Source organism: Meles meles, chromosome 4 (genome assembly GCF_922984935.1).
Source record: "Meles meles chromosome 4, mMelMel3.1 paternal haplotype, whole genome shotgun sequence".
Classification (NCBI taxonomy): domain Eukaryota; kingdom Metazoa; phylum Chordata; class Mammalia; order Carnivora; family Mustelidae; genus Meles; species Meles meles.
In genome coordinates, this window is record NC_060069.1 from 125,343,480 (window position 1) to 125,370,252 (window position 26,773).

The following is a 26,773-nucleotide window of genomic DNA, read 5'->3' on the forward strand; positions in this document are numbered from 1 at the left end:
GAAGGAGTGAGAGATTTTAGCACTGAAGGAAAAATATTCAAAATTGTGACAAATGCTTGAGATAATCTCTCAAGGGCTTTGTGCAAAAGCAAAACAATTACCCATGCCTTATCTATACTTAACTTTTCTTTTCTTTGGTAAATAAAAAAATATTAATTCCTGGTTAAAAGAAGAAATCTTAAGTAACCTAAGCAGTAATAAGTTCCTCTGTGTATATACATTAAGCTTAAAATCTCTATGATATATTTAAAAATGATTTTGCTCAAGAAAATATTTTCAACTTATTTGAAACTTAGTCACTTCTGAAAACTTCCTTTGACTAAGCTAGACTTTGGAACATTTTCACTTTCCTTTAAATCAAGAATTTCTGAGTGTAAATTTTTCAGAATCTGCCACTGTATCAATCTATGTACATTATAAGGACAATTTGATGCCATATAAATTGTATCTACAAGCATCTTAATCAATCAGATGCCTGAAAACCATTAAGTTCAAGGGGGCATTGTAATGATGTGGTCCTATATCCCATGTATGAGTTACTTTGTAATCCATTATTTATACTACTATAAAATAATGCTAATTTATAAAATCTATTATTTATGAATATTTATATTAAACACTATGTTACTACTATACAACTGCTTCTGTTCCATGACTTGCTTCTTTTCTGGTATTAAAACAAATGGTCTTAGAAAAGTAAAAGTAAAATGCACATCATTTATCTGGTAGCTGGGGAATTAAATGCCCCATATAAGTCACTGCTGAAGATAATTGAAATTCAAGACATAAAAATGTGAATGTAGGGGCACCTGGGTGGCTCAGTGGGTTAAGCCTCTGCCTTCAGCTCAGGTCATGATTTCAGGGTCCTGGGATCAAGCCCCGCATCAGACTCTCTGCTCAGCACGGAGCCTGCTTCCTGCCCTCCCCCCAGCCACCTGTCTCTGCCTACTTGTGATCTCTCTCTCTCCCTCTCTGGCAAATAAATAAATAAAATCTTTAAAAAAATGTGAAAGTATATTTTGATCATTTGAATGAAACCCTTCTCAAAAGCTGGATTATTTAAAATAGCATTCTTAGTGGCTTTTGATTATTTTTTTGGAGCTCAGACTTCTTCAGTCTGAACATGTATTTTTGTATACTGATGGTTTTAAAGGGACTGAAGTGATTAAGACTTCAGCTTCACCACAGCTGGTGTTAATGCAATGATTTTCAAAACTTTTGAGGTGTGATCTATAGAAAATCACATTTTATAACTTTACATAACACACAAACCCATACAGGAAATGAAAGCTTGCTCTTTGTAAGGCACTGCGACATTGTCTTTACTTTTTCTTCTATATTTCTCTATATTTTCCTTTCTAATTCTATTATTTTCTATTTTATTTTTGGCTCTTAAAAGGAATCTGCTAATTGATCTTACAACTCATTAATTAACCACAGCCAGCAATTTGAAAAACACTGACCCACAGTGAGAGTTCCTATGCCCTATAGGTCTCTTTGTCCTTGTGCTACAAAGCTATTATATTTTTAATCTTGCTTTTATATGGGCACTTTGAATATGCAAAAGATGAGACTTTAGATAGGGAAGGAATAGGGGCCCCAATTAGGCTCTGAGGTTATTTCAGGTATAGAGACAGAAAAAATAAATAAATAAATAAAGATATGGAAGAAAAACATCAGAACCCCTATCCCAACTGCTAGGGCTAAAATAGTTTTCTAATAATTACACTGTGGGGGTGCTGTGTGGCTCGGTTGGTTAAACTTCTGCCTTCTGCTCAGGTCATGATCCCAGGATCCTGGGATTGAGCCCCATATCTGGCTTCCTGCTGATCAGGGAGCCTGCTTCTCCCTCTACCTCTGCTGCTCCTCCTTCTTGTGCTCTCTCTCTGTGTCAAATAAATAAATAAAATCTTTTAAAATTAAAAAAAAAATTACACTGTCACCACAGAAAATACAAAATATCTACACACACACACACACACACACACAATGATCAGGCCTTAAAGGAGAAATTAACTATAAAGATTAACCAGACCTACATATCTACATGTCAGAAGATCAAAGATGTCACAAGAAATAAAGACTCACACACAATGTATCTCTCATGTCTAATTACAGGGCACTGACCTCACCAACAGCAAGTTTCCTGGTAAAGTCCTAACTAATAAAAGGCCAGAGATTAAAAGCCTTCATTGGCAATCTGGTTGGAACTGCTCTCACATCTGAGAGCTTTTTCTGTATTCTTTTTTTTTCCTTATTATGTTATATTAATCACCGTAGAGCACATCATTAGTTTTTGATGATTCATTGTTTGTGTATAACACCCAGTGCTCCATGCAATCCGTGCCCTCCTTAATACCCATCTGTATTGTTGCTTAATAAAATTCTATCACTTTGCTCATTCTCTTTTGTCCACAAGATTCATTCTTCAACTTCCTGAGACAAGAACTTCACAGTGTTCATCCTTGTACTTGTAATCTTGAGTGCTAGTGATGAAGTTCATCATAGAATGCCATTTCAGAAATATTCGCTTGCAACAAGTCATAATGGTTGCTGTTCTTTTTTCCTATTTTTTTATTTTGATTCTCTCTTCTTTTTTTCTTTTCTGGAAGTATCCCAAATATTTCTGGTACTCTAAATTTGCAAGAGTTGGGCTGTAAAGCCATTGGTAATTAGTGGCAGATTCTTCCTATTGTAGTTAGAGACCACTATAAATGTTCATATTTTCTACAATTGAGGGCCTTGTTTGCTATTTAAATCTTTTCAAACTCTGAAGTTTAGGGGGGTTTTGTATAATTGAGGTTATATCTGAAAAAGTGACTCTATATACACTCTACATTGTAAAGATCTGTGTAATGTAAGAAAATGTCTTTAGATTAAGTATATGGCTTTCAGAGGAATAAGAATTTTCTTAGTTTAACTATTGCAGATGACATGATACTATATATTGAAAACCCTAAAGATTCTACCAAAAACTATTAGAACTAATAAAGGAATTCAATAAAATTGCAGGATACACAATTATTTTGCATAAACCTGGCATTTATATACACCAATAATGAACTAACAGAAATATGAATTAAGAAAACAATTCCATTTATAATTGTATCCAAAAAAACCCAAAAAACCTAAGTACAAGTTTCACTAAAAAGGTAAAAGACCTATACTCAGAAAACCTTAAGATACCGTTAAAAGAAACTGAAGATGATACAAGTGGAAGGATAGTCCATGCTCCTGGCTTGAAAGAACTAATACTGTTAAAATGTCCATATTACAAATATCTTCTCCCATTCTGTCAGCTGTCTTTTGGTTTTGTTAACTGTTTCCTTTGCTGTGCAAAAGCTTTTGATCTTGATGAAATCCCAATAGTTCATTTTCGCCCTTGCTTCCCTTGCCTTTGCCGTTGTTCCTAGGAAGATGTTGCTGCGGCTGAGGTCGAAGAGGTTGCTGCCTGCGTTCTCCTCAAGGATTTTGATGGATTCCTTTCTCACATTGAGGTCCTTCATCCATTTGGAGTCTATTTTCGTGTGTGGTGTAAGGAAGTAGTCCAATTTCATTTTTCTGCATGTGGCTGTCCAATTTTCCCAGCACCATTTATTGAAGAGGCTGTCTTTTTTCCATTGGACATTCTTTCCTGCTTTGTCGAAGATTAGTTGACCATAGAGTTGAGGGTCGATTTCTGGGCTCTCTATTCTGTTCCACTGGTCTATGTGTCTGTTTTTGTGCCAGTACCATGCTGTCTTGATGATGACAGCTTTGTAATAGAGCTTGAAGTCCGGAATTGTGATGCCACCAACTTTGACTTTGTTCTTCAATATTCCTTTGGCTATTCGAGGTCTTTTCTGGTTCCATATAAATTTTAGGATTATTTGTTCCATTTCTTTGAAAAAAATGGATGGTATTTTGATAGGGATTGCATTAAATGTGTAGATTGCTTTAGGTAGCATAGACATTTTCACAATATTTATTCTTCCAATCCAGGAGCATGGAACATTTTTCCATTTTTTTGTGTCTTCCTCAATTTCTTTCATGAGTACTTTATAATTTTCTGTGTATAGATTCTTAGTCTCTTTGGTTAGGTTTATTCCTAGGTATCTTATAGTTTTGGGTACAATTGTGAATGGGATTGACTCCTTAATTTCTCTTTCTTCAGTCTTGTTGGTGTACAGAAATGCAACTGATTTCTGTGCATTGATTTTATATCCTGACACTTTACTGAATTCCTGTACAAGTTCTAGCAGTTTTGGAGTGGAATCTTTTGGGTTTTCCACATATAGTATCATATCATCTGCGAAGAGTGATAGTTTGACTTCTTCTTTACCAATTTGGATGCCTTTAATTTCTTTTTGTTGTCTGATTGCTGAGGCTAGGACTTCTAATACTATGTTGAATAGCAGTGGTGATAATGGACATCCCTGCCGTGTTCCTCAAAATGTTGAAAATAGAACTACCCTATGACCCAGCAATTGCACTACTGGGTATTTACCCTAAAGATACAAACATAGTGATCCGAAGGGGCACGTGTACCCGAATGTTTATAGCAGCAATGTCTACAATAGCCAGACTATGGAAAGAACCTAGATGTCCATCAACAGATGAATGGATCAAGAAGATGTGGTATATATACACAATGGAATACTATGCAGCCATCAAAAGAAATGAAATCTTGCCATTTGCGACGACGTGGATGGAACTAGAGCGTATCATGCTTAGTGAAATAAGTCAATCGGAGAAAGACAACTATCATATGATCTCCCTGATATGAGGACATGGAGAAGCAACATGGGGGGGTAGGGGGATAGGAGAAGAATAAATGAAACAAGATGGGATTGGGAGGGAGACAAACCATAAATGACTCTTAATCTCACAAAACAAACTGGGGGTTGCTGGGGGGAGGTGGGATTGGGAGAGGGGGTGCGGGCTATGGACATTGGGGAGGGGAGGCGAACCATAAGAGACTATGGACTCTGAAAAACAACCTGAGGGTTTTGAAGGGTCAGGGGTGGGAGGTTGGGGAACAGGTGGTGGGTGATGGGGAGGGCACGTTTTGCATGGAGCACTGGGTGTTGTGCAAAAAGAATGAATACTGTTACGCTGAAAAAAAAATAAATAAATAAAAAGGGAAAAAAAAATAAATAAATAAAATCTTAAAAAAAAAAAAAAAAAAAGAACAAATCATTCAGAGATGGAGAAATGAAAGAAATAAAAAATATATATGATAGGCCATTCTCTATTAATTTTATGTGTGCATTGTATGAATTTAACTAGAGATTGGTAGCAAAATCATATCCTTTATTTAAAAAAAAAAAAAAAAAAAAATGTCCATATTAACTCAGAGCAATCTATAGATTCAATGTAGTCATAATCAAAATACCAATAGTATTTTTCACAGAATTAGAACAAATAATCCTAAAATTTATATGGAACCAAAAAAAAAAGAAAAGAAAAAACCAATTATCCAAAACAATCTTGAGAAAGAAGTACAAGACTAGAAGTATCACATTCTCAGATTTGAAACTACCCTACAGAAATATAATAAATAAAACAGTACAGTACTGGCACAAAAACAGACACATATATAAATGGATTAGAATAAGGATCCTAGAAAGAAACCAAGCTTACATGGTCAGTTAATCTATGACAGAGGAGGCAAGAATACCCAATGGGGAAAAAATAGTCTTTTAATAAGTGGTACTGGGGAAACTGGTTGTCAGAGGGGAAAGGTGTGGGGGAATGGCAAAATAGGTGAAGGGAATTAAGCACTACAAATTTCCAGTTATAAATAAAATAGTTATGGAATATAAAGTATGGTATGGGAAGTATAATAAATATTACAACTCTGTATGGTGTTAGATGGTAAGTACACTTTTTGTGTTGAGCATTTCATAATGTATATAAGTGTCCAATCATTATGTTGTATACCTGAAAATAACATAATGTTGTATGTCACCCATACTTCAATTAGATAAATAAATAAATGAAATAAAAGAGTGTTACCATACAAATCGCATATGTGAATGAGCACTTATCTTCACAGAAGATAGATTTCATAAAACTAAAACATAATGAAAACCCATGAACTAATTAGCATATAGAAATTCTATTTGGTAATGAATATTTGAAATTAATTTAGAATCTAACTGATAAAGTACATATAGACTGCTTCTTAGTATCCTTTATTGAATGACTTTTTCTTTTTCTTTTTGTTAAAATTTTATTTATTTGAGAGAGAGAGAGAGAGAGAGAATGAGAGAGAGAGTGTGAAAAGGGGGAGGGTAAGAGGGAGAAGCAGACTCCCTGTCAAGCAGGGACCCTGATTCAGGACTCAATCCTGGGACTCCAAGATCATGACCTGAGCCAAACGCAGTCGCTTAACCAACTGAGCCACCCAGGTGCCCCTAGAATTACTTTTTGTTTTCAAAGGAGAAAGATATTTATTATTCTACATTTCCCTCAAAAGGAGAAAGCTGATATTTTTCTGTGTTTTTGGATTTCTGTCTCAAATATGCCCTTGTTACTCCAATAGTCTTTGGCCTATAGTCTCTAAAGTATATGTGTGTATCTGTGTGTGTGTGTATAATATATATATTATATATATGTATATAATTCAACTGATTATATATAATCAGTTGAATGGCAAAGACACCTTTGAAGAAGAATTCGAAGGAGAATGAATTTATCACAACTGAAAAGTATTTCTGAAGATTTCTATTCCTCAAGTGTGAATATTTTGAATGGCTTGGATACTTTGCTGAGTTAAAAATAAAAAAAAACCTGCTTCACCATTAATTGAAATACCACCAAATACCTACAGTGATTCTGAATTAATTTTAGTTTCCACATTTTGTTTCCTTCATATATTACTCAAAAGTCATAGTCAAAATATTTAACACAGGCACAGAATAATCTACTTCTTAGTTGACTGGTGACCACCAGAGGGGTAGATGTTAGCTCTAACGTTATGACATATATTACAGAAAAAAATTGCAAGGATAAAAGACAAGTATTATTGAATAGCACTTGTTGAGCAAAGGGTTAATATTTTCTTTAATTAAAGATGAGGTATAGTATTTCAGATTTTTTCACATTAAGAGTGATTTTTGTTTCTATAATTTTCTTACCATTACCATTTTGATGACTTGTTTTTACATAAACATGCATGCAATGTTTATATATCTTTAAATAAAGAGTAAATGCCAGGATGTAATCTCATATTTAATATATTAAAAAACACAGCGGTACCTGAGTGGCTCAGTGAATTAAAGCCTCTGCCTTAGGCTCAGGATATGATCTCAGGGTCATGGGATCAAGCCCCACATTGGGCTCTCTGCTTGGCAGGGAGCCTACTTCCCCCTCTCTCTCTGCCTGCCTCTCTGCCTACTTGTGATCTCTATCTAATAAATAAATAAAATCTTTAAAAAAATACATTAAAAAACACAGATTTTTAAGCTCACGTGTCCAAAAGTCCACATCTTGAAAATCTTGCCAACATATAAGACAGTGTCATTCCACAATGGTTTCTTAACCATAGTGAGACATTTTTGTGTTAGAGTTTCCTGCTGAACATTTACATAATCCCTCAAAATAATTGGCTTTTGTTGTAAGAAAACTGCTTACCTAGAAATGTTCAAGAAATACATTTCCTCTACGGATCTATAATCGTGGTTCTGTAAGCTCTTATGGGACTTTTGCAAGACATAGGAACATTTAATTGAAAATGATTGAGTGCCCAACACACCACAGATGCCCAGCCTAAATAACAGCAGTGGAGATTACCAAGAGTCAGCTTCTTGTTTCAAAAACAAAACCAAATATATTCAGTCTCATTTCCAAGATAACCACTTGTGTGTTTCCGGAGAGTCGATGTGTGATTAAATTTTGAAACCATGCGATGGAAGCAAAAGACCATATGGGCCTCAGAAAAGAAACTCCTATGGGAAGGACAGCACATGGATATATATATATTTTTAATTATGAAAACTTAGAACTAATCCCCCAATATTCTACCTTTAAAAACATCGTAGAAGAAATTGGCTCTATTGCCTTTAACTTTTAATTAATTAATTAAGACAATTTTAGGTCTTCTAAGTATTGGAAAACAAGCAAAACACACACACACACACACACACACACACACACAACCAAATAATCAAAACAAACAAACAAACCACAAAAAACCAATCTAAACGCCTATAACATTTTTTATACCAAGGACTGACATTTTGAGAGATTCTAAATGGTAAGGACCCTTATTATGTTTATTCCACCAATTATTTTGGTGATATCATAAGCATAATACTTAACAAAAAGCATAATTTGGAGGATTGTTTTCTTTTAACTTCCTGCTTATACCCTCTAAGGCTTCCCATTGTATTTCACTGCATTGGTTTTTACATTTGCATTGTTATTGCTTTGTAGTTGGAACCTGCAATCTTAATCCTTTTGAAGATACATAAAATTAAGAATATAATCTGGTTATACACACACAATGAAACTTGGGTGGCTAAGTTGGTTAAGTGGTTAAGTGTCTGGCTTTGGTTTAGGTCATGATCCCAAGGTCCTGGGATCAAGTCCCACATTGGGCTCCCTGCTCTGTTGGGAGCCTGCTTCTCTCTCTTCCTTTGTCTGATGATTCCACTGTTTATGCTCTCTCTCTTATTTTCTCTCTCTGTCAAATAAGTAAATCTATAAAAATATATATATGTAATATAAAATAGTTATTATACACCTAATCATAAAATCTAGTCAGAAATTATTTAGATATATTTAGAAACTTTTTAGATAATATTTAGATATTCTAACAGGTTTAGGCTTACATAAGTGGTAACTGATTTATAAATTACATTTTTTGCATATTTGATTGAAATATAGCCTTTCCTACTGGTTGGTGAGAACTCTCTCATTCTTGCCAACTTCACCAGGTTATTGTGAAAAATCAATAAAATAGGAGAACTGAAAAAACTAGGTAAATAAGAAAACATAATCATCAGTGTTGTTAAAATTTTATTTATTTTTTTTTTATTTTTAAACTTTCTTAAAAAGATTTATTTATTTATTTTTAGAGTCAGGAGAGGGGCAGAGGGTAAGAGAGAATCTCAAGCAGACTCTCCAGTGAGTGCAGAACACCATAAGGGGCTCAATCTTAAAACTGACCTGAGCCCAAACCAAGAGTCAGACACTTCACTGTGCCATGTAGGCACCCCATAATTTTTTTAAAGCATGTTTGTAATCTCAATTCTACCACTTGTCACTTGGGTGATTGGAAAAGATCCTACAGTCTCCATAAAATTATTTTCCTCATTTAAAACTAGAAATGATTATAAGTCTTTAAGCCTTTTCCAACAAGATAGTTGTGTGGTTTAAATAAGACAATAATCATTAAAAAAAATTCAGAAACTATATCAAAACAACATCTTACACATCGCAGCCCCTGGATTGTTAACCACCCACGTGTCATGCCTTTCACTCAGTTTTGGTTGTGTAAAGGTTTTTAGATCTCCTTTGGCCTTCTGTCAAAACTTGCTAACATGGCTCTTCCATTCCAGAGGAGCTGCTCTAGAGTGTAGCCTTGTCCATGTTTGTGGTACAAAAACTCATTTTCTACCCCTTTCGGTCCTTTCCAATTATTCTAAACTTTTCCTACCTTAACACTATGAAGGTGCTGCTTCTATGGCTCAGTATTTTCCAGTTTCCCAATTTCTCACTATATTATATTTTACCCCCTGACAGGGGTTTATGCCTCTGACTCTCTTCTAGCACCTCACTATTACTGTGTAACCTCAACTAAAATAACCATGGTGTTCAATCAGTTCTGCCTGCCATGACTTTAGCATGGATATCTTTGCTGTTCAAACATGGCTTTTAAAGTCACAGATAATTCTGTGTTCATTCTGCTTGCAACTTTGGATTTCAGAGCCATGGAAGAAATTTGAGATGATAACTCAATTTCCAGGATGGCCATAGCAGTCCAAAATTTGCATATGTAATAAATATATAATTAAGACTCCCAAGTTTAAAACTTGGTGAGATATACTGTATGTAACTCTTTGACCAAATTATAACTTATTGTCATCCTCATGGTTATTATTTACTATGAAATTACTTGGAGGCAGAAATTTCATATACATTGTCATTTATCTTTAAAACAGTTTGTTCACTAGATTTTATTTTATTTTTAAAGAAAAAAAGGACTTGGTAAATGAGCATGAACTCCAGTGTAAACTGTGGCCTTTGTGGTAAGAACTATGGGTTCCTATAGGTTCATGGTTTGTAATAAGGGCACCACTATTGTGTGGACTGTTCATAGTGGGGTGTGTTGTGCATGTGTGGTGATGGGGATATATGCGAACTCAGTACTTTCCATAGTTTCACTATGGACCTATAGCTGCTTTAAAAAGTATAATTTATTAATTTAAAATAAAACACTTCAGGTAGTTAAGTGACTTGCTCAAGTTGACTCAGACTACAGATATCCACAGATTTATAATTCAAGCCTAGTTTTGTATTTCTCTTTCTAATGTGCCATACAATTCTTGGTGCCCCAGAGCATGACAGCGTAGGAATTATATCTGAACAGAAGCATAGACCTTGATGATTAACTCCATGACTTTCTATAACATAGATGGCAGGAGAAATAACTATTGTGTAATTAATATCTATTATGCATTAGGTCAAATGATATGAAACTGCTGTTATTATAGATCACTGCTCTTCTTTCAAAATTTGTGTTTGTCCTGTTTTGGCCTAAAACATTTCATTATGGATGATAACTTCCCTTGTTTAACTCCTTGTTTATTTTGTCATTTCTTCTGGCTGTGATTAGATTGTCTGACAATTAGTAAATAACCTGTGCTTTGTAAAAAGGTCATCTTAGCCTGAAAAAATGGACTTGATATAATAAAACTGCTCTGTCTTAATTTGCAACTCATTTTTTAAATCTCCATTATACTAACAAGAAAATGCATCAAATATATCAATATGTTCTTAACAGATTTCTTCTCAAATTCTCGATCATTTTGAAAGTGGATGCATAATTATTCCTCTAGAACTCCTCACTGGTTGTTATATGATATGTGATCTGTCTTCCTAAATATTAAAATCTTTCTTCTTGTACAGAACAGGGCATGTTATGTGCTATGCAATTATGCATACTAGATTTATGCAAAGACATGAGAATAACTGTGGTTACCAAGAGGTAAAATAGTAAGTAAAATACAAAAATCAGAGAAATACAAAAAAACAGAGAAGTTTATCAAGACCTATCATTATTTTATTTTACAGATTAAATGCCAAATCTACATTTATTTGACTGGAAGTGTCCCATAGCTTTTCTGAAGTAAATTTACAAAGCGTTAAACATTTGATTAAAATGAATGATGATTCTTTAGCTCTAGCATGTGAGGGCAACCCCACACCTTTTAAGGTCATGACTTTAATGTAACAGCTTTTTTCTTTCTCTATTTCTATAAATGGAGAATGCTGCTGCCTGAAAGCTGTCTGGGAATTCAGCCAAAGAAAGAAGACGGTTGCGAAAACTCTGGGGACTTGAAAGAAAAGTGGTTGGCATTAGCTCTGTCCTCACTTTAAACTAAAATTAAAACAATAGACAGGCATGTACAGTAATCTCTCTTTTAAGGAAAGAATACAATGCCTCTATAGTAATGTCAAGTGGAACAATTTGGTCCTGGCCCAAGTTATGCAGCTGTTCCACAGGAAAATAGCAAAAGGCTTCAGTCCAAAGCAGGCAAATAAAGCATGATTGTTCGTAAACAGTCACTGGGGCCCTCACATTTAGAACAAGGAAAACAACATTAGCATTAAAGGAGGGCAGGTTAGGAGCATGAGTCTCAGCACAAGTTGAACCATGCCATCAGTTTATGATTTATAGGAAAGACAGTGGTGTCATTTTGCCTACTATCAATATGCCTAGTAACTGTGAATAATTCATTCTTCAGGAAATTATGTACCAGGGAAATACTTTTTAAGAAACAATGAAGATTTGATCATGGATTAAAGATACGAGAAGAAAAGGAATCATATATCCATTATCTATTATCAATTTCTGATTTTCACCTGCTCATTCAAGAAGGATCAGGCAAATGGAAAAGATGGTGGAAAGTAAGTGTTTGGATAGCCCTTTGGAAGCTAAGCCATGGTGTGGCTTCTCAGTGGTTTCAAAATAACAAAATGGGGAATCAGGTGTAATAGCTGTAAAGTAATAGAGCAGAACTTTGACCATGATTACCAGAGTAAGACAGGAAATTTGGACCTGTCCAATGGGTATATGTGATATCACATACTACATTTTCACTCCTATTCTTTAGGATTTTTTGATGTTGTCTTAAAATGTGGACACTAGCTCTATTTTCTTTTTTTTTTTTTAACTTCTGTTGGGCATACGTTTCTTTTCTCATTCCTTTCCACTTTTCATGATTCATTTTCTGAAATGGGTAGACTTTCCATTTGCTTTACTTCCCCACCACCTACTAATTCCCTGATTAATCCATTTCAATTTGCCTTCTGTTTTCGTTGCTCTAGTGAGACTGTTTTCTTTATGATCAGTAAGATTTCCTTCTGGGAAAATCCAATGATTTCTTTTTGGTCTTCCCTTGTTTTTTGTCCTGTCTGCCTCATCTGGCACTGTTGGAGACAGAATAAAACTGAAGAGAGGCAAGGAATTACACTGTCTTTAAAGAGGTTGATGCTTTCATTTACTAGAAATGATAGTTACTTTGAGAATGCAGAAGAGTGGATTTTAAGATGATCAGGAAGAATGGAAGAGAAACAGTGGTTTAAAGGCAGGAAGGAATCAAAGAAGTTAGCTATTTCTATAACATCAATGGCCTGGCAATCTACAAAGAAAGAAAATGATGAAAAGAAAATTGCAAATGAGTATACAAGAGGATCAGATAATACACATTTATTCGTAGATGGTGGCATACAGAATGTAACACTGGCAACTACATGGATAAAAACAGAATAGAATGATCATTTTAACCCTTATGAAGCTTATAAGGTAATTGCCAGAAGATATTATGATAATTAGGGATTTTTTTTTAATATGGTTATAACTTCCTGCTAGATATGGTCAGTTAGGAATTTGGCAAGGTTTCAGAAAGGGCACACATATAGAAAAAAGCCTGATAAAAGAGGATGGCAACAGTAAAACTTTTCTTAGGACTAGCCACTTTTCCACCTTCAGGCTCCAGGGTTCATCTTCAGTGCTAAATAATTTTTCAAAAGTTACTTTGTCTAACATAAGGGACAATTTAGTCTCCACAACTGAAGTAGCAGAAAATAGAGGAAAGAACGTAAGGTTGGGGCAATGACTGAACTGAGCGCAAATCCTGAGTCATCCATTTTAAACCTGGACGAATAAAGGAAATTTGGGGAACATTGCTGAGCAGCTTTAGATTTCCATAAAATAAGGGGTCTTTCTTATTTCCTTTACTTCCTTTACAGTGATATTAGTCAGGATCCTTCTGGCAAAGGTAACATGTTCTATTCCCCAAACTTCTGGAATCTTTGTACTCTTAAGTGAAATAAACAACTGAGAGGCTACTGCACTTTTCATTCATCTGCTGTGCAGAGGAGTATCACACATCCAAACGTATTCCTAGGTAGCTGAAACAGAGACCCACAATAAAACACATCTATTTGACCACATTTGAGTTGAGGAGAATGGACTACCTGAAGATCTAACTACCTAGACCTCACAAGTTAATTATTTACATAAATTAAAAGCCATTTCTGGGGTGCCTGGGTGGCTCAGTTAGTTGAGCATCTACTTTCCATTCAGGCCATAATCCCAGGGTCCTGGGATGGAGTCCCACTTCAGGGGCCTGCTTCTGCCTCTGCCCCTCCCCCTACTCAGACTGTCTCTCACTACCCCTCTCTCTCTCAAACAAATAAAATCTTAAAAAAAAAAAATAAATAAAAAGATCTCAGGTCATCTGAATGGATGGGATTCCTGGATGGCCCAGTTGGTTAAACATCTGCCTTTGGCTCAGGTCATGATCCCAGGATTCTGGGACCCATTCAAGTCTGGCATTGGGCTCTGCCCTCAGTGGGGAACGTGCTTCTCCCTCCTTCCCCTGCCTGTTCTCTCTCTCTCTCTTTCAATCTCTCTCTCTCTCCAAAAAAATAAAATCTTTAAAAAACAAAACAAAATGCTGTTTCTGCTATTGGGAGTAGATATGGAACCAAAGAGTAGATCCTTGACAAGTAATTAGATACTCTTTGAACAGGGGTATATTTATTTCCAAGCATTCTAATGTTGTTTCCCAGCCTTTTGTAATTGTATAAGTTGTACACATATTCCAAATGTACACATATGTACTTTGGGGGCAGATCAATGAAGAAAAGGTAAAAGTAAAGCTCCCTTGCTATGCCTTCATCATGATCATGTTCCTTCACATCCCCATAGGCTGACCTCTGACATTATGAGGAGAAAGAAAAGCAAACAAACAAACAAAACAGCAATAGAAGCTGAAGCAAATAGAGAGAGAGAGAGAGAGGAGGAACAGACTGACGTGGGAAATAATATGTGAAAGCAACAGGTGTGCAGGTGGAAGGAAAAGTTAGGCAAGAAATTCTGTTGTGAGATACATAAAATCAGGACCAAGGAAATTAGGATTTTAGTATGTCTAAAGCTGAGTAGAGTCTATCACACTTCTTTTTCTAGTTAAGAGTACCGAACTTGTAGCCAAAGCTCTTATTAAAGCTGTAATACCTAAATGCACTGTCACACTCAGCATACTGCAGTTGAAAAATGTCTTATATAAGCAATTTAATCTTATCAGAAAGTAAGAGCTAGGAAAGTGAATTGCACAGAATATATTTCGTAAAGCTACTATGAAAAAGTTTGTTCCTTTCAGAGTATAAAATGCCTTAAATGTTTCTTAAAAGATAGAAGAAAAACAGTGGATTAATTTATCGAATATTCTTTATATGTTTGTGTCTTTAGAAAATAATAGTAGAAGCCAGAATAGTTTTAAAATAACAAAACTTTGATAAAGGAAATGTGAATTCACTTAGTGTGTTAAAATTGTAATATCATACAACTGAAGAAGTTCAAATTTCAGGATTCTGCCTTAATGGTCTTTTAGAAAAATTCCTTATGTAATAATAAGAAATCTAAATTTCTATTAGAAATAAATTTTTAGTAACTTAACTTGATTTGCACAAAAGCTAGCCCATATAGTTTTACATGGAAAACAATTAAATTCCTCCTATTAAAATTTAAACAAATTGCAAATCAATTGGAAGCTTTTTAAAAAATCAAATAAATGACTTTCAGCACCAACCTAGACTGTTACCATATTAGAAAGATCAAAGTGCTGTCAAATAGTCTTTGAGTCATGCATATTTGGGTAATCTATGCTTGAATTTTGCATAAAAAAGATTTTCTATGAGTTAGTTGTTTATAAACATGACTGTCAAAAAGTTAAATATTAGAACTATATATTCTAATAATGAAATTATTTTATAATTGAAAATGTTGAAACATCTAACATTCACAAATTATGTCCCTTGGGGCTACATTAGAAATGTAGATGTGATTTCCCTTCTTATGAAAATGATTTCCCATTTAACTTTAAAACTTGAGAATATTTTGAGGATACTTCAGTATTTTCAAAGGTTTTCGTAGGAGAACTAAATTTAGCAATGTGTAACGTCTATCAGTCTTATGATGTAAACAGTGACTGATTAAGCCCACTTTCCTTTCAGGTTGAAATATCTTACTAGAAATAAAAGGGAAAAAAATCACAGCTGGAAACCTTCCCAGAAACTTCACTAGATGACAAAGTAAAAGATACTTCCACAGATACTTAATGAAGACATGGTTCAGGGGATTTCTGTTCTAGAGATCACTTTGCCCACCAAGAAAAGACAAAAAACTGGATTTCTTCAGTAAAAGCTTGAAATCAAAGCAGGATAGGAGGAAAAAGTGAAAAACTTTAGTGCTCATTAAATCACTTACAGTGGTTTTCCCTTGGATTCACAAGTCAAAATTAATGGCTGTCCTTCTTGTGGAAAAGGAGTGGATGGTATAATCTTAACTGATGGTGTATCTAGAAAAAAAAAAGAAAATGAATATTAAGAAAGGTCACTAAATACACATAAATATATATTTCATAACTGTACATCATGGCATATGTTCAGGCTTTTTCTTATTATTGTGTACATTTACAAGGGATTTCTGAGATTTGGTGAAACACAATATACAATTTTAAGAAGCTACCATCCTGTCTACGGAAAGCTAACAAAGATATCTGAATATCTTATGAACCCCACTGTAGTATTATTGCTGAAATCTGAATATAAAACTGAAATTGCAAAATGTGGTTCAGATGACTACCAAGCATTTCATACAATTGTTTCTTCAACTACTTATAGATGGCTATGAATACTATTATTATGGGACAAGTGCATTTATGTACATTTGAATAACAACACTTTTCTGTTGCAGGAATACCAGGACTCACAATAAAGAACCCTCAAAGAACTCGGGATCAACTACTGTCTCATAAGCATTATGCAGGATCTTTTTGAAAATGCAGGAATGCAGGGGCGCCTGGGTGGCTCAGTGGGTTAAGCCTCTGCCTTCAGCTCAGGTCATGACCTCGAGGTCCTGAGATGGAGCCTTGCATCTGGCTCTCTGCTCAGCAGGGAGCCTGCTTTCCCCTTTCTCTCTGCCTGCCTCTGCCTACTTGTGATCTGTCTCTCTGTCAAATAAATAAATAAAATCTTAAAAAAAAAAAAGAAAGAAAATGCAGTAATGCAGCACTTAGCACATGTTGTTTGGTGTAATGTACAGTCAGCAAATAATTTAAAATAATTGTGTAGAAAATTATTAAAAGTTAACGTTTTGTTATATATAAGGCAACGATTGTTATAATTTTTTTTTTAAGTTTTTGATTTAAAAATAAAATCATCCTTGGTAAAAGAGGATGTTCTCATGTTAATCTCATGTTAATTTCAGCCACACCCATCTCTAAAGATTCTAGTCATTCTCAGGTTTATATTCTAGAGGCAACTCTGTACCACAAGCTACACTGAAATATATGCAACACCCATTTGACATGTCCCCTCAGATGTCTAAAAGACATGGTGCCTTTACCATGTCCAAATGAACACCAGCTCTCCAACCATTACCTCCATGTTCTTTAACTGGTAATCTCTTGTTCTGTACATACTGCCAGGCTCCATCCAGCTACATAAACCAGACACCTCCTGTTTCCTTGGATTTCTATCTTCAACCAATTAATTAATTCTGGTTGATCTATGTCCTGAATAGTTTTCAAATCTGCTCATTTCTTTCTTATAGCCTCACAACTACTTCTTTTATCTAGTTTACAGTGATAGTGAATGGTCTCTCTCTCACGTCAGTTTTTGTCTCCATAAAATCTGATTCTTAGAACTAAACAAAGTTGTCTTCTCAAAACATAAATCTGACAGGGGCACCTGGATGGCTCAGTCAGTTGAGCATCTGACTTTTAATTTCAGCTCAAGTCATGATCTCAGGGTCATAAGATGGAGCCTCAGGTTGGATTCCACACTATGTGTGAAGTCTGCTTGGGACTCTCTCCCTATGCCTTTCACCCCTCCCCTTTGCTCATGCTATCTCTCTGTTTCTAAAATAAATAAATAAAATCTTTAAGAAAAAAATGCAGATAAATCTGGCAACAGCAATGCTCTGGTTAAAACCCTGAATGCTTAATCTTTGCTCTTAAGACTGAAAGCAAAATCATTAGTATAGCCTTTAGGTCCATGTGATCTGTACACTTCTTTATCATCTCGCCTTTTTTTTTTTTTTTTTTGAGATTTTATTTATTTATTTATTTGAGAGCGAGCACAAGCAAATACAAGCAGGAGGAGAAGGAAAAGCAAACTCCTTGCTAAGCAGGGAACCTGACAAAGTGCTTGATTCCAGGATCTTGAGATCATGACCTGAGCCAAAGGCAGATGCTTAACCAACGGAGCCACCAAAAAGTCCCCCTCTCTTGCCTTCTAACATTCATTTTCATTCTTTGAATAAATTTTATACAAATTATCTGGAATATTCCATTCTGGGAGAGCTTATTTAACTCTTGAATCTCAGCTTAAACATTTTTGAGGGCATTCATTCCTTACCCTCAAGTTTGATCAGATGCCTCTTCTACATGTTCTCTATCACCTTGGTATAATTTTTTAAACAGTCACAGCTATATCTTCAGTATCTTGCATAATGCTTTACACAAAATCTGTGCTTAATAAATAATTTCTTAAGTGAATGAATATGCTAAGGATTTCCCTATACTTTCTTACTGGTTTGATATATTGATCCTAAAATACTAAAAAGGGTTTAATTGAAATCTTTTGGGGTCTGTTGTATGTAAAATTAATCTTAAATATTCACATTACAAATAAACCACTTCTTCACAAAACAGAGTGACATTCTTCAGTTCTTTGTGGATACATATGATATTTTCAAATTACTATTATAATGTATTACATTGTACCAATTAATAATAGTAAAAGGGGGGTTAGTAAAAATGCATTATTATTGCTACAAATTTATCTTAGCTTTGTTTCAGCTTTTTAAAATAATTTCCATCTCTGTTTTAAAATGTCTTCAAGTAAATGAACTCTAACACCATATTTATTGAATGTATCTATATAAAATCATATATATTTTACACAAGATCTAATGCCCATAAAAAACATACAAATGGCAGAGAACAGTAAATAATTAGGTTTAAATTATTTTAGAATACAGAATATATACTATTATTATAAAACACTCCACTTAGTAAAATATATATATATGTATTTTTATATGGTTATTTCATTCACTACATTTTGAGCATTCAGGATCCAAGATCTTAACCTATCTAATTGTATGTTGTCACCTCCTAACAAAATGCCTTAAATGTAAGAGCTCTTTTAATGTTCAGTGTATAAATGAATGAGTTGCTTCTTATTTCTTTCGAAATGCAAGAAAATGAGAAAGTTTGAATAAAAATATAGAAAATAGGGATATATTCATTCATCCACAAATTATTTTTCAGTGCTTCCTAGCAAACAAGCAAAAAATATGCAGCTATTTTAAAAGCACGATATCTCCTTTCTAAGATTTTTTGTAGGGAAAATATCTCTCTTTAAAATCTATTTTTAAAATTATTAAAATGTGAAAGGAAAACACACTTTAGTCTTAAGTGTTATTTCTTTTACTTATCTGACAAATTCTGGGTTTCCTTTAGAAACAGGCACAATTACTATCAAGAGATACATTGATGCACAAATGATTCTTTTTTTAATCAAAATGTTAAAAGCTTTATGAACTTGGCAGTAAGGACACCTCTTGTTTTATCTGAACAACTCAGAATTTGAATCAAAGTGAAGATATTGATCCAGTGAAATGGATTTTCTATATCCTTAACAAAGATTTTAGAAAGGAGAAAAGATCAGTGATGCAGCTACTATTAAACCACCTAATGGACAATCTTAAACGCACAAGCTCTTAAAGAATTTAGTGTCAGCGGTTCAATGTTTATCCATCACTAAGGGCTCTGTAGATGAATAAAAAGAAGTTTTAAATCAAATGTTTTATCAGTAAAAAAAGAAAAAAAAAAACTACCTCTTCCACAACAAAAGAAATACAACAGAAATTTAAGATTATAAAGAACATCAGCCTGTTATGGATGATGAAAAAATTGCCAAATAAGAGAAGCAATTGTAAACTAATATCTACTATCAGCTTACTGTATCATTCCATATTATATAATATATTGAGTGAACAAAGGTGGTTTATAACTTAAACCAACAGTCAGTTGCATTGTCCATGACATTATGTGGATCCTTGGTTAAAAGCAAAATATAATCTTGATCATTTTATGGGTTCACAAAAGTTATTTCCTATGAGTACTACCAAATAATTCATTTAACATTTGTATAGTTCCTAGAGCATATGAGTCATAGTACCATCACCCATTTATATCCATTATTTCACCAGAATTGTAACATGACATTATAACATTGTACATTATAACATTCACAGTGTAACACCTAAAGCTCTGGTGTTAGTTTTCATAAATGATGCTACTGAGTGTTTAGTATATTCTTAGAAAAGCAAACTCATCTGAGCAGTGTCTATGTTGTTCACTGCTTTATCCTTTCTAGAATAACTCCTGGCCCTCAATTAAATATTTGTTGAATAAATGAATGAGTAATGAATTTTAATAATATTTTCCAACCACTAGTGTGTTAAATCAAATTCATTTGTTATAGTTAATCTAATGGTAATGAAAATTGGGCAAATACTTAGTAAATAATAGTCATTGTTGTAAATATTCTGTATCTATTGGCTCAGTGAATTCTCTCCTACAGCATACCAGGAAGGTTATGTTGTTGAACTATTGTGTAGAACATGAAGGTAAGTCTCGGAGGAGTCATTCACCCTAGTTACATAATCATAAATCATTTACGCGGTTTGAATCTTGTTCTCTGATCTTCACTTACCTCAATAAGCTTGTTTTTCCTGTTCCCCTCTTAGATGACACGAGGAATTGCTAGTGCTTTTGCAGTAACCTCTGTGTCCTCTATCGTTCTTTAAAACCAACTCTTTTCTCCGTTTGGCTGGATTGGAAATGGCAAAAGATTTGCTTTGACTCTATATGATCTGCAAGTTATAAAACCTATCTGGCAATGTTACTGAACTCTACACGTAAACCATATGTCAGTCTGTCTGATAATCTCCTCTTCTTCTTTTTCTTCTTCTTTTGTTTTTATGTATTACATCTCTCCCTCACATCTTTTCAGCAGATGAAAATATTCTTTTGAGTGAAGGAGGTTAAAAGGTACAGACTTTCAGTTACAAGATTTTTAAGTTTTGAAGATATAACATGTAGCATCATGCCTATAGTTAGTAATACTATATGTGTATTTATAGTGTACTATATGTATACTATATGTGTACTATATGTATACTATATGTGTACTATATGTATACTATATGTGTATTTAAAAACTGCTAAGAGAACAGATCTTAAAACTTCTCATAACAAGAAAAAATATTTTAACTATGTGCAGTGATGATGTTAAATAAACATTATAGTAATCATTTTATATATATATATATATCCTGACCAATTATACTATATACCTTAAATTAATACAGTTATACTATATACCTTAAATTAATACAGTCTATTATATATCAAAATTATTTATCAATAATTTTTATTTATCGATTTTATTTATTTATTTATCAATTATTTATCAATATTTATCAATTATTTATCAATAATAAATAATTATTTATCAAAAATTTATTTATCAATAAAACTGGGAAAATATTTTAAAAATAAAGAAATATATTCCCTTATTTATTATGATATATCCTTCTCAGCAACATATTTCTCTTCTCTATAAAATAATACAGAAATATTCCCACAGCAAATTTCTATTAAGGAAAATTTAGAAAATTTAAGTATTTTGTAAATGGAAGAATTATGATTCTTTGCTTTATAGCAATGTTATTTTATAGAAGTTTCTGGAAAAAATAATTTAATTAGCACCCTTATAAGTATCTCTTGGTAATTACATTAATACTAAAGAAAATTAGTCATCTACGCAAATTTCTGAAGCCACTTTGAAGTTTACTCTAAAATAAATAATAGTTCTCAGTTAGAGGCAATTGTGCACCCCATACCCAAGGATATTTGGCAATATCTGGAGATATTTTTGCTTGTTACAACATGGAGGGCATATAGAAGAATACCATTAGCATCAAATGGATAGAGGACAGGAAGGTTACTAAACATCCTACAGTACAAAAGATATCCTCTTCACAACAAAGAATTACCTGGCCCAAGATGTCAATAGTAGCCTCCAGTAAAATGTTTACCTTCACTCTATTCATTACCTATATAGCTCTTCCTTGTTACAATGGATTGGGAATGACCAGAGAACTATGAAACCATGTACATTTATATGGGATGCTTGGTCTGTTCTCATATCTCATATCTCTACTTCTGAAATGAAGGAGATATTGAATACTCTGAGAAAGGCCATTATAATACTTTCCTGAAGTAAAAAACTACAAAGCAAAAAAAACTACTACACCTCAAGGTTGACCACTTTTCATGTTGATATACCAAGAGCTAAGCAGAACATTTCAGCTGCTATGTATTTCCTCTGTGTAAGACTGGTTATTTCTAAAGTGTCCAATTTTTCCTGTTTGTAATTTTACAATAAAACTCAAACTTTTAACTTCCCTTTTAACTCACAACATTATGCAAAGAATGCTCAAAACCATCAGGTACTTTTCCTTCAACAGTTTGTTAAATTCCTTTTGATTCTAATGAAAAATTATTTTTGTGTCAATCTTTTATTTATTCAACAAATATGTACAAATTAGTGTGGTTATAAGACTCATTGCTACTACTAGTCAAGTGTTATACATCCACAAATATAGTAGCCTATAGTAATTTAATCCAAAGCAGAAAGATAAATTATGTATAATTCAAAATCATGCAAAATTCAAAACTGAAAACAACATAGCACTCTGACAGTGTATTATGGGTGTTATCAAGGAAGAGATTATATGTATTTGTCAGAAACAAAGAAAGTTACCCAGAGAAGTGACACTTAAAACAATTCAAAGAATACATAATACTTGAGCTGACAAAATTTTTCTAGAGGTAGAGAAAATAAGGGAATTCAAACAGAGAGTTGAATAAGGGGTTGATGAAAAAAAGAATGTGGACTGTATATGAGTTATATGTGAGACATCTAGAAATAATGTAAAATCTAGGATGCATTATCTCTAAAGAGGTGCCAAAAGCAATGTTATAGAGGGGTATATTTTCAAAACGTTCCGTATCAGGCTAAAGAGTTTGGACACCATGTTAGAGGCAATAAGACACCATCTTAACTTTATAATCAAGTGAGTATCAGGGTCAGAACCAAGGTTTAGAAGATATTTGGCAGTGGGTAAAACTGAATGGATCAGGGAGCTATTAGAAGCAAAATGTCTCTATTATGAAGTTGAGCCACAAGGAAAATCTTAAGTAAAAGAAAAAGATTGCAGTAGAAGTATAGATAATAACATCAATATTTTTGCTTATATTCTAATTCATAAATGTCTACAACTGTAGACTCTATAGTACATTACTTTAAGTGCATTTTCTCTATCTCATTTATTCTTACTTATATTTTAGTTTAAAATAATTGTTTCTCCAATATTTTATTCTAGTTCTTAGAATAATTACAAAATACTTAGGGAATGAAAGAATTTATAATTTGGAATTTATAATAATTAAAATAATTATAATAATTTATCAAATGAAGTGCTCTTGTATTTAATGGTCTGATACTGTGATGTAAAATGCATAGTTTTAATTCAACAGTGATAGAGTTAGCTGTGCTGTGGGAGACAAAGATAAATTTAGCTAGTTGATAGCTTCAACACTGGAGATGGGTTATTTAAGAAAGGCATCAGGAAGGCCACATGTTAAATTTCATGACTACCTAGAAAATTTTGACAGTTCTGAAAGCACATTTAAAAAAAAAAAAAAGCTCAAATCATTATTTGAAATAAAAATGAAAAAGCAGTACTCATTGTGTTTCTAAACATTTTCAAGTTGTTTGTGTTTTTGGTAAATTAAAGAAAATTTATTATGTCGCCATGAATAGAATTCATCACAGGGATGCAAAAAGAAAGAGTAAATAATGAAATGAACACATTAATGTAAAGTTGTTTTAGATTTTATAAATCGGCTGTGGGATGGCCTAAGCACTGAGTGTTTAACAAACATACATTAATAGGCATTGTATAGATTATGTCAAACATGATGACAATATAAAACTATACAACTTAGTGAGGGAATTAATATTTCATTTCATGTTCATTAAATATTAAGTTAACTATCAAGTTTGGTTTTGCTTCATATGTTATCTAATCTTTAAAATGTCCCCTTTTGGGGTACCTAGGTGGTTCAGTTGGTTAAAATTCTGACTCTTGATTTTGGCTCTCGTTCTGATCTCTGGTGGTGGGATCCAGCCCCACATGGGGTTCTATGCTCAGCAGGAAGTCTGCTTGAGAATCTCTCTCCCTCTGCCCTTCCCCCCTTTGTGCTTTCACTCTGTCTCTCTTTATTTCTCTCTAAATTAAATAAATAAATCTTTAAAAACTAAACTAAAATAAAATGTCCCCCTTTATGTCATTCTGGTAAATTTGACAAAAGCTAAAATCATCATAATCACCATCATCACAGCAACAATAAAAAAAATACAGTAATAGTCCTTACATTTAGTGTATATTTTGAAACATGTTTAAATTGAGAAAAGCCAAATCAAAAAATAACTACATAGTTATTATAGTAGATTGTCTCCATGAGATGTTTCCTTTAGGATAAAAAGGTTTTATTTATATCTTTTATTAATGGGAAGAAAGAATATTTTACAAATTATTTTTGTTTTCCTAATATCACCACAATTTAAATTTTTTTACTGAGTATAGTTGACACAAAATTTTATATTTGGTTCAAGTGTATAACCCAGTGATTCAATATCTCTTTGCTGTGCTCACCACAAGTATAGCTACTATCCATCACCATACAATGCTACAGTATCATTTACTATATTCCTGATGCTGTGTCCTTTATTCCTGTGATTTATTCATTCCATAACTAGGAGCCTGTATATCATTTTCCTCTTCAACCATTTTGCTCCGCACCCCCCAATTCCTTCCCTCTGGCAACCATCAGTTTGTTCTTTGTATTTAAAGGTCTGATTCACTTTTTGTTTGTTTATTCATTTGTTTTGGTTTTTAGATTCCACAAATGAGTGATATCATACAGTAGGTATTTGTCTTTCTTAGTCTGATTCACTTAGCATAATCACCAAATTTAAGATCAAATTTTTTTCAGTACTGGTGAATAATGTAAGTCTTGGGCAAAATTACAAAGCAAACAATCTTTCTATATATTCTTTTTACTTATTTCATTCATTCCCTATTTGTATTCTCAAGGTTTTTCAATTTCCTTTTATAATGTATAGACCTCAGAGAAAGTATTTGCTAAACTTGTTTGCAGTCATAAGGTATATGTTACCTTCCTAATGATAATAATAGAAAGCCAAACACTTATAAAAAATTATTTGATTTAATCCTTACAGAAAATATGAAGTAGGTACATTTTCCAGATGAGAAAATTAGGTTTAGAGTGACTAGCATAAAGTTACTTAGGGAAGCCTGAATTTCAACCTAGCATTATCTGACTTCAGAACTTGAACTTTAAAAACTGTAGTATTGAGGGGTGCTGGGGTGGCTTAGTTTGACTTTGTCTCAGGTCATAATCTTCAGGGTCCTGGGATCAAGGCCCATGTGGGGTTCCCTGCTCAGCAGCGAGTCTACTTCTCCTTCTCCCTCTGTCCCTCTATCTGCAAGTGCTGTCTCTGTCTTTCTCTCACTCAAATAAATAAATAAATAAACTCTTAAAAAATGCAGTATTGATTTTCAAGGTCATACTACATTCAAAATATATTTTCTTTAATTTTTTTTTAAATCTTACTCCAGTGGTTATTAACCTGTATTTGGACACCAAACACTCTAGTCTTATAAGAGCACGGTCCACCTCTATACAGCACAGCTTAAATACTGCCTCAAAGCATAGATAGGCTCTGATCATCACTCACTCATGAGCTCCAGTGTAATCATTCTATGCTTTACTTTAATCAAAAACTAAATCACAAATTCTAAAATTGTAGGTACCACAAAGAAAACTGAAAGGCATTTTGAAGATCAGAATAAAACTTTATGTAATTCTGTAATAATCACTAAAATCACTAGCCTTGTTCATAAAAATATAAATTAAAAATTTCCTCCTAGAAAAGGTATGCAAGTTTAACCCTCAGTATATCATTAGTGTGCAATGGCCTCAATCTTAATTGTTGAGTGTCTTTTTGAAACAATTCTAGGGGCACCCGGGTGGCTCACTCGTTAATCAGCTGCCTTCAACTCAGGTTACGATCCCAGGGTCCTGGAATGGAGCCCCACATTGGGGGGTCTCTGCTCAGCAGGAAGCTTGCTTCTCCCTCTCCCACTCCCCCTGCTGTGTTCCTTCTCTCACTGTGTTTCTCTCTGTCAAATAAATAAATAAATAAAATCTTAAAAAAAAAAACAATTCTAAATACATTTAGAGAAAGTATTTCATGATTTGTATCTTTTCTTAGAAGTCCTCCAAAAAACAATGACAGAATTCACTTTTTAAGATAAATTTTAAATTATTCTGTCTTGCAATTATGATATGAAGGTACTGGAATTTTATAAATCTAAGATATATTATGAAATTATAACAGTGTTATATTTTCTGTAGTATGAGGAATCTTGATACTTTAGGATTCTATGAATTACTTCATCATGAACTTGACCCTAACTCATCAATTGTCCCCAACTATGCTAAAAGAAATGACATAATAAAAAAACAGATGTATGATGAAATCATTTAGAGTGGTGGTGTCCAATATAGTAAACACTAGTCACATGTGGCTATTTAAATTTCAATATAAATTGACTGCAGTTTAATAAAATTTAAACCATACATTTTTAGTCACAAGATCTACATTTCAAGTGCTTTGTAGCTCCATGTAGCTAGACATTGGCTATTTACTATTTGGGGACAGATAAGAATATTACCATCATCACAGAAAATTCTATTAGGCAGTGCTGGTATGGATGGATTATGCAAGAGTGATATAAATCATCATGGCTGTCACATCGCTGTTTACT

General features: G+C 33.5%; 1 protein-coding gene across 4 annotated transcripts in view; it reads right to left on the reverse strand.

Moving 5' to 3' along the window:
* CADM2 (cell adhesion molecule 2) overlaps positions 1-26,773 on the reverse strand; it is a 1,108,651-nt gene that overhangs the window by 121,180 nt on the left and 960,698 nt on the right. For all 4 annotated transcript variants that reach the window (XM_046003329.1, XM_046003331.1, XM_046003328.1 and 1 more), the window contains one exon: positions 15,983-16,073. In XM_046003329.1, the coding sequence (XP_045859285.1) occupies positions 15,983-16,073 (91 nt within the window). The remainder of the gene's footprint in view (positions 1-15,982; positions 16,074-26,773) is intronic.